The sequence below is a fragment of the Myotis davidii genome, unplaced genomic scaffold (assembly GCF_000327345.1).
Source record: "Myotis davidii unplaced genomic scaffold, ASM32734v1 scaffold924, whole genome shotgun sequence".
NCBI classification, from domain to species: domain Eukaryota; kingdom Metazoa; phylum Chordata; class Mammalia; order Chiroptera; family Vespertilionidae; genus Myotis; species Myotis davidii.
Genome location: NW_006294764.1, coordinates 1,199,841 through 1,208,548, shown reverse-complemented (window position 1 = coordinate 1,208,548; position 8,708 = coordinate 1,199,841). Strand labels below are relative to the sequence as shown.

The 8,708-nt window shown below is 55.1% G+C and overlaps 1 protein-coding gene across 1 annotated transcript in view; it reads left to right on the top strand.

Moving 5' to 3' along the window:
• The window catches only part of RNF220 (ring finger protein 220), a 259,191-nt gene that overhangs the window by 224,286 nt on the left and 26,197 nt on the right, over positions 1-8,708 (top strand). The window contains exons 3-4 of the mRNA XM_015567539.1: positions 4,694-4,739; positions 8,362-8,474. Of these exons, the coding sequence (XP_015423025.1) occupies positions 4,694-4,739; positions 8,362-8,474 (159 nt within the window). The remainder of the gene's footprint in view (positions 1-4,693; positions 4,740-8,361; positions 8,475-8,708) is intronic.

Sequence of the window (8,708 nt, the reverse complement as noted above, 5' to 3'; positions counted from 1 at the left end):
GCCTCTGCAGCCGCCCTTGTGATTTATCTGGATTTTTAATTGGAAAAAATTTGCGAATTAATTGATTTCAGGAACTTGCCAATTAACATTGTAATTGGGTGCGTGATAAATTCCCTGGGAGCGTGTCAGCTCCCTGCGGGCTAGCGGGGAGGGCCCAGCCTTGGCTGCCCTTGCCCCGCCCCTGCCTGCTCTCTGCGAGGCTGGAGGAGAGCAGAGGCAGGAAAAAGAGGTGGCACCTGGTTCCCGCTCCTCCTCTAGCGGCCCTCAGCTCCCTGAGCTGAGAGTGGCCTTTTACCAGCCATTTCACAGATGGGGAGACTGAGTCCTGCAGGCGGGTAGAGCCCAAATGAGGGCATTCCCCCATCCATGGCACAAGGCTGGAGGCTTCCTCCCCAGCACTTTCCCCTCTGCTGCGTGATTCCTTCCCCTCTCTGCTCCCCTTCCTTCTTTCCTCTTCTCTCCAACCGTTCCCTTTCCCCTCTTACCCTGCCCTTTCCTCCCTCAGCCCACTTCTGCCTCACCCAGCAGGGACTGTCCCTCCATCCACATGGCTGTTCCCCAAGGAGCCCTTCAGGGGGGGGGCCTGGTGTTGTGCCCTCTCCTTCCCTGTGTCCCCCACCCCAGCAGCTGCTACTTCAGATCTCCCCCAGGGCCCACAGAGAAGCGGGACCTTCCAGCTCCCAAACTAGGGCTGGCCGCTTTTCACAGACTCAAACATATACATGATGCGCGGGCACACACACACACACACACACACACCCATTCCAACACCCATGATGAGCTCACACACCCGAGAGAACCACTTCCCACAGGCACACGGGCAGGTGGACACCTACAGGAAGAAAAGTCAGACCTCCGACGGCAAAGACTTACACTCTTCAAAGTCCTTTCACATTCCAGCTCAGAGGCGATGTCCACACACCCTCCCTCACCCCATCCTCGCTCTTTCCCCTCCCAGTCCTGCGCAGGGTTCCATTAGACCCCAGGATTGGCTAGTTAGAACAAGGAAGGCAACGTTCGACTGAGGACCGATAGAGGAGGGCCTTTGATGCTGAGGGTTGTCCTAGAGGTGATGGGGAAGTAGAACAGTGGTGAGCCGGGAGAGGCTGATGAGGGTGCTGAGCTGTAGCAGAATCACTCTGGAGGCCAGTGTGGGCGTGAGTTGGAGGAGAAGCAGGGAGGCAAGTGAGGAGGTTGGGCCGGTCCAGGGGACAGATGATGAGGCTGGCCTAGCACAAGGACAGTGGGAAGAGGGAATGATGAGAGAGTGGTGGAGGAAGAAGCAAGAGAACTTAGCTGATGACTCAGTGGGTACTTACTAGGAAGAGCTTTCTGACTTGGGTGGCAGGAAGGGTCCTGATGGCAGAGAAGCAATGTCTGAGGGAAGGAGATGGTGGGCAGGGCTCTGGCAGGCTAAGCCAAGCTGTGGTGGTGGAGGCTGGATGTGTACTGGCAGACAGGCAGGAACACAGATGGGAGCTGGAGATGGAAGGGCCGGTGGGAGGAAGGGTTGCCCAGACTCCTCTGTGGCCCTCAGGCAGGAGTTCCCACCCAGAGGAAAAGGCCTTGGATGTGGAGAGATTACGGGAACCTGAAAGGGAGGCTGGGCTTGGCTGGGCCTGAGCTCAGACACCTCTTCTGGGAGACTTCCCGAGCCACTCCGAGTTCTGGCCTCTAGACTGAGAAGCTGGCTGTCTGGTCAGGGCTTTAAAGGGGCTGGAAGGACCCAGAAGGAGGCTGGGGAGCGTGGAGGAGAGGCGGGGTGTGGAGCTGGCAGTGCCCCCACCCCCACTTAAGCCTTATTTAAGGCCGGCCTCGGTGTTTGGTTGGGTAATGAACTAGATAAACAATTCCCCAAATAGATTAAAACGAAGTGTAACTTACAAAGGCGGCTGGTGATGATGGTTTATTCCCGGGCAGTGCACCATTTCTTTATTTCCAAGGATAATTCAGTGTAAATCACCTTAATTAAAAGTGTCAGCCCAGCCCATGAATATTGTACTTAGGAACGCGTTTCCTGGGTCCCAGTTATAATTTAAAACCCATGGATCACTAGGCAGCGAGTGACTGAGGAAGGGAGGAAATCGTTGGGGGCGGTCTGTGGAAACAGGGAGGGACGGAAGGCAGAGCTGAGTGGATGGGCTGGGCGGGAGGCGGGCTGCCTGCAGCTCTGGGGCTCAGACCTTTCCTCGCCCAGGCGGGCCCTTCGCCAGACTCCTGTCTCCAGGGGACCAAGCACATCTGGAGGTGATCAGGTAGTTAGAGGAAAGGTAGGGCGGGGTGCAGGCTCAGAGAGAGGGAAGAAGCCTGGGGTAGTACCAGTCTAAACGAGGGAAAGGGAAGAGAATCGCCAGGAAAAGATCCAGGGAGACTGGGCATCTGGACCTTCAATGTCCCCATTTCTATTCATCAACAGAGTAAAGTAAAGCCCAGAGTCAGCAGGACCCTCTCCGAAGGCGAGAGAAAAAGATCTCATCCCAGCCCCTGGGTATGGTTAGGGAGCTGGGAGGGCGGTGGGCTCCGTCAGACAGGAACGCAGATCCGGGTTGTGTGAGCAGGGAGGTGTCCCTGCTCGTCAACTTTGAAACATTTCTGTGAAGGGTAAGATAACACATATGACGTACCTCGTGCAGGCTGCCGCATGTGGTGGGGGCACCGTAATTGTCCATTTCTTCCTTTTCTGTTCCAACCTGATCCTGCTCAGGTAGTAATACTCCGACCTCAGTTCAGGAGTCCGGTGAGAACAACGTTATAGAGTGGCTGCCTCACATCTGTATCTGCAAGGCCAAGCACAGTGCCCAGTGCAATGGAGATGTCAGTTCTTGTTGACTGAGGGAATGATGACAGTCAGGAACGCACGAGCTACTTGCTCCTCAAAGGCAGCCCAGTTTCTTTTCTGGATCCCCAGTACCGAGATCAGGGCCAGGCATGGAGCAGGAATACAAGGCCCATTTCTGAGCAAAGTGTAATTGAATGGAACCTGGTCTGTCTGCCTGTCCTCCCCAGTCTGTGGTGCTCCCCCTGTGTGATGAGACAGGCAGACAGCCCTGTTTTACACTCAGACCTTAGGCTCGCCCTCTGCCGAGCCAGGGGGCCCCTGCACTGTCACATACATATCTGCGTGGGCATGTGTCCGTGTCTGCCGTTGTGGGTGCCTGACTGTCTGGGGGGGAGTGGGGGTGGTGTCGGTTCTGTATCTAAGCATGCATTTATGTGGATGTGGATTGGGAGCGGCTCTCCATCCAGGCAGGGTGACTGTGGTGAATGTGTCTTTATGGACATGTCTCTGGGAACAGGACTCTGTGCCTGTGCATCTGTTTGCTTGTCTGATCACCGGGTGTGACCACACGTACCTACGTGACTGTTGAGAGCATGATAGAGAGACAATGGATATGAGTATATCTGCCTTTATACCAGTGTTTCTCAATCTCGGGACTATTGGCATTTTGAGCTGAATAATGCTTTATTGCAAGAGGCTACCCCATACACTATAGGATGGTTAATGTTGTCTACCCACTAAATGCCAATAGCAAACTCCCCACCCCAGGTGATAACCATCAAAAATGTCTCCAGACCTTGCCAGATGTCCCCTGGGGGTAAATGGCCCTGGTGGAGAACCACTACTTTTTTCTGCATCTGCCTATCCCTTTGCCTGTGTGTCGGGTGTGTCCATGTCTCACCCTGAGGCTGCTCCCTGTGTATACACCCAGTGAGTCTGTATCTGCCCCCACGTGCTCTGCGTTGGGTGTGTGTCTTTGTGTGTCTGTGGGCATGTTTTACCTGGATAGCTTGTACACGTGTCTGTGCAGGGACCCTGTGTGAACGAGCTGTGTCTGCCTCCGTGCGTGTATCAGCCAGCACCTCTGTGTGCATGTATTTGTGTGTGGGGGGGGGCGTTGAGTGAGTGCACGTGCATGAATGTGTGAGCACAGATGTGGTGAGCATAGCGGGGGCAGCAGGGAGGGAGGGACAGGAACAGGGATATTAATGTTTCTGAAGTGGATCTGATTTGATACGTCTTGTTCCATTGTCAGCATCTGTTTAGCGGGGATTTGTAATACTTTGTGGCTCTGGATCACTCATGCTTAGCGCGGGATGTGGCCTTGCATACCAATTTTGTTATTAAACACAGTCCTCGCCTCCCCCACAGCCCATCCATCACCTCCTGCCCCCGCCCCCGCCTGCTCCAAGCCACCCACCATATTTCAGGGCCCAGCTCCCGCCCGCCTGCCGCGCCCGATGCCGGAGGGCCTGGGGCTGACAAATTGAATCAGGGGGAGATCATTCCTGGCCTAACGCAGTTTGCAGCGTGTTGGAGGGAGAATTGACAAGAGCCATGTCAGCTCCATCACCCCAGTCCCCGAGGAGCTAAGAGCAGGCTGGGGACAGGGGGTGGAGGAAAGGGGGTATCCAGGACAGGCGGAATCTTCAGGGCCGATACCAGGAGTTAGGTAAAGCCTCTTTCCTCAGATCCACCGGGGAGCCTACCATGTCTAGTGTCTGTACCCCCTTCCCAGGAGCCAGCTCTGGTGCCGAGCCCCTGGTGGACACAGCTAGGCAGAGTGGAGCTTGGCCGAAATGGGCTGGGCGAGGCTGGCTTTGCCTTCTCTTTTCGGTGTCTTCTTGCTATTCTACTCCCGCATGCCCTGGGCAGCAAGTGGAATGGTCACCCTGTTCTCTTCTTTCTTGGCAGCAAGAATTCCCTTCTGAAGGATGCCATGGCTCCAGGTACTCCCAAGGTAGGTGGCCAACTGTGTGTTTCCCTCCTGCCCATCCTAACCTAGGCCCGCCCGGAACTGGTTCCACTTGAGGATAAAAGGAGCCCTTCCTGGAACCCCAACTGTCTCTAGAGTTTCAGCGTCGGCCCGAGGCCTAGGGCTGCCCTGTGCGCTTGAGGGTATGTGTGTGTTGTCTGAGTGTGAGCTCATCTGACTTCCTCCTCTTCCAGTTAGGACAGGGGTTAAAGCCAAAAATGGCCTGTGGGTGTGGGGGATACAGACTCCAAAGCTAGGGAGACTCAAAGGAGGAAGGTGAACTGTAGCAAGTAAAGGGAAATATAGAAGTGCAGCTCAAGACAGATAGCACAGGCCTTTTTTGGAGGGGAGAGGAGGAGAGGGGGGGGGGGGGGGGGGAGAGAGAGAGGGAGAGAGAGAGAGAGAGAGAGAGAGAGAGAGAGAGAGAGAGAGAGAGAGAGAAACACGAACTTTGTCCTGAGGGCAACAGGAAGCCAGAGAGGATGCTGGACTCATCTGGGGAGACAGTCTGCCCCTCTGAACAGACACTATGGGAGAGAAGTTTGAAAGCATCAGATGGAGAAAGGAAAAGTGAAGGACAAGTAGCCAGCTCAAAGGAGGGGCCAAAGAGGCCTCAGCACAATGACCTGACTTGTACCAAGAGCTCCCCATAGGTGGCCACAGAGGCAGATGGTACTGCTTCCTCAAAGGGGGTGCTTTTGAGGGAGTGGGGACCCTCGCTCAGTGAGTGTCCCCTTCCTCACACCTCGGCATCCTTTCTCTTAAGTTCTCATATGACAGGAAAGGCAGGAATCCCTAGTCCTTTGTATAGGGAGTGAGGAGTGAGTGTCAAAGCTTTGGGAATGGGTGAAAGCAGTGAGGGAGGGTGTATGGAGAGATTAGAGCAAAAGCCAAGAAGAGAATCTGGGGGCTCCTGCATTGGGGGTCAAGATAAGGTACAGCAGCCCTGGCCAGTGTGGCTTAGTCGGTTGGACTGTCGTCCTGGACACCAAAAGCTGGCAGGTTCGATTCCTAGTGGGGGCACATGCCCAGGTTGGGGGTTTTATCCTGTGTTGGAGGCAACCAATTGATAGTTCTCTCTCACATCAATGTTTCTCTTTCTCTCTCTCTCTCTCTCTCGCCCATCCTCTCTCTAAAACCAATTTTTAAAAGCATTTTTTAAAAAGATAAGGTACAGGAGACAGGAAAGGGACAGAAGAGGGCCAGTCATGAGTGAGAAGGGGCACAGAAGAACAGGGTATCCCAGAATCCTAAGGGGGAAAAGCTCCAAAACCTCTGGTGTGGTCAGCAGTCAGAGAAGCTGGAGAAGATTGTTGTGTTTAGATTGCTTAAAGGCCCTGGTGACCTCTAAGAGGGCATTTTGGGGAAAGGATCAATATTACCTCCAGGGGTGGTCCCCACTGCCCGGTAGGCCTTATAAAGGGTGGGAATGGACTTCACACCTTCATTCGGGGAACCACCCAACACACAGCAAACTAGTCCAGCCTAGGCTCGGGGCAGGCCCTGGCCCAGGAAGCAAAGCCCTCCCAGCTCTGTGAGAAGGGGCAGGTGGCGACCGGCAGCTGTGGGTCATGGGGGTGGGGAGCCACACTCTCTGAGCCTGGCCCTGCTGGAAGCCTTCAGTAGTCGTGGTTACAGTAGCAGGTTGGTCATGGACAAGCTGCCAGTTCGGCCATTACAACCACTGACACCCGATATCTGAGCGTGGCTGGTGGGACTGAGACGGGGACCCCAGCAAGGCTGGTGTGCCAAGGACAGACACCTAGTCCCCATGCTCACAATGCACACCCTCCCAGGTCAGAGTCCACTGCCAGGAGGGGAAGATTCCTGCAGCTGCCCACACTCCAAGGCAAAGGCCATTGCTCAGCCCCTTCCAGACATGTGCTCCACCCCCAAAGCTGACATTTCAGGGTCTGTCCTCTGCCTTGACCGAGGCTCTAGGGAAGCAGGTCATGGATGGAAGAGGCACGCGGTAGAAGGTTCAAGCAAGAGACTGAGAAGACGGGGACGAGGAGGGGAGGGAGGAGGAGAGGGCGAGGGGGCCTTCGACAAGATTGATGGCCTCGTTGCCATTAAGAAAAAAATTAGCCGGTGGCGGCTATCATATTAAAGGGTGAAGAAGCCGTGAATTATTTTCTTAAAGATCTTATCGCTTACAATGATAATTTTACCTTCCAAAAGGCCACTTTTAATGAGGCGAAGAGCCAGGCAAAAAGTCATGATTTAATGCCGGGATTTTTTTTTTCTCAAAGCACATTTTACTGCTTTTTGGTCCATGTTTAAAAAGCGGCAGTGACCTTTTTTTATTCCACTTGCCCCAGGTGTAATGCTGAGGCCTCTCAGGGCTTCTAACCTAGAGAGGAAGAGGGGTGGGGGGAGACACAGCCTGAGCTTTCTGACAGTGGGGGGCAAGGCTACATTGTTTCCCCTCCGCAGCATCCTCCTCCTACAGAGCAGGGGAAGGGCATTGCCGAAAGCCCACCTCTGAGCCCTCTGAGCTCGGGGCCAGGTCCCCTACTAGGCCTCCCCCTGGGCCAAGGGTGGGTGAAGAAGGGGCTCCCAAAGCAGGGAATCCCACCCCAGGTCCTTCCCAGCCTCCCTGCTGCAGCTCTTGGGATGAGGCCGCGTCAGGGAGCCCTGCCAGCCAGCAGCTGCCCCCTCCCTTCCCGGGGCCCTTGCCTGAGGATGTGCAGCATGGCCACGGCATGCGGGTCACATCCTACGGCTCAGTCGGAGATGAAGGATAAATGGCTGCTCCATCTTTCCCAAATTGCTTTCTTTGGGCTGTCACTGGCGATTTGGCATGGTTTTCTAGGCTGGGGAGGCCTCCTAGGGAATTGTATGCTGCTGGCTCGGAGCTGCACAGGCTGGAGAAGGTGGGGGGAGAAAGTATGGATTGCTCTCAGGCCTCCAGGCCCCCACTTTGCAGCTGAACAGGCCTTGGCAAGAACCAACAAGAGCAGGCTGAACGTGCCATGTGGTATTTAGAATTGTGATGCTCGCACACATTTTAAAGCGGACAGTTTATTAATCTAAACTGCAGGCGTATGTAGAAGAGGCCGTGTAGGATTGACATGGGGGGATTAGTTTTGCTGGGGGTTTTGCTAGGGTCATCGTCGCAGCGCGGGGATAAATGGACCCAGCGTACATCCCTAGCTGCCCGCAAGAAACTCATACATACTATTTAATTTACTGTCTCCATAGCGGGGCTGCCATCAGCCTGGATTAGGGGCCGGCAGGGTGGCCAGTATGTGGCTTTACCCCCAACCCTTCAGGGGGGTCCCAGAGTCTCTGCTCACTAAGAGAAAACACAGCCTGTATCGCCTCTGTGAATAGGCTGGGAGTCTTCCCCCTTGAGTAGATATGAGCTGGGATCTAGGAGATTTGGGCCCTCTCAGGTCTCCACCCACCCATCCTGAGAACCAAGCCATCCTCTCCCACAACCACCCTCCCAGGACCTGGCCACATGCCTTCAGAATCGCCAGTGGTCCCTCTGTCCCTCCACCCTCCACGCTGCCTCCATCCCAAAGCTCCATAGGAGTAGAAACTAGGGGCCTGACTGCAGGTCTCATTCCTCTGAGGCCACGTGTCCTTTTTCTCCTTCCAGTCCCTCCTGTTGTCTGCGTCCATCAAGAGAGAAGGCGAGTCTCCGACAGCATCCCCACACTCATCGGCCACCGATGACCTGCACCACTCAGACAGATACCAGGTGAGGAGCGGGTGGGATGGGCATGAGGAGTGAGGTCACTGGGTGAGGGCTCAACGGGCATGCTGGTACTCACTCCTCCCTCCTCAGGAGGCAAGAGGAGAGGCCTGAACTCTTTTTGGTTCCCTCTGTGTCTAGTGCCCCTAACTGACGCCGAAAGGCACAGGTGTCAGGGACTGTGCCTTAAACAGACGGACTGTAGGGAGACATAGCCAAGGTCCCCGGGCTCTGGGGGGCTCTCAGCACCT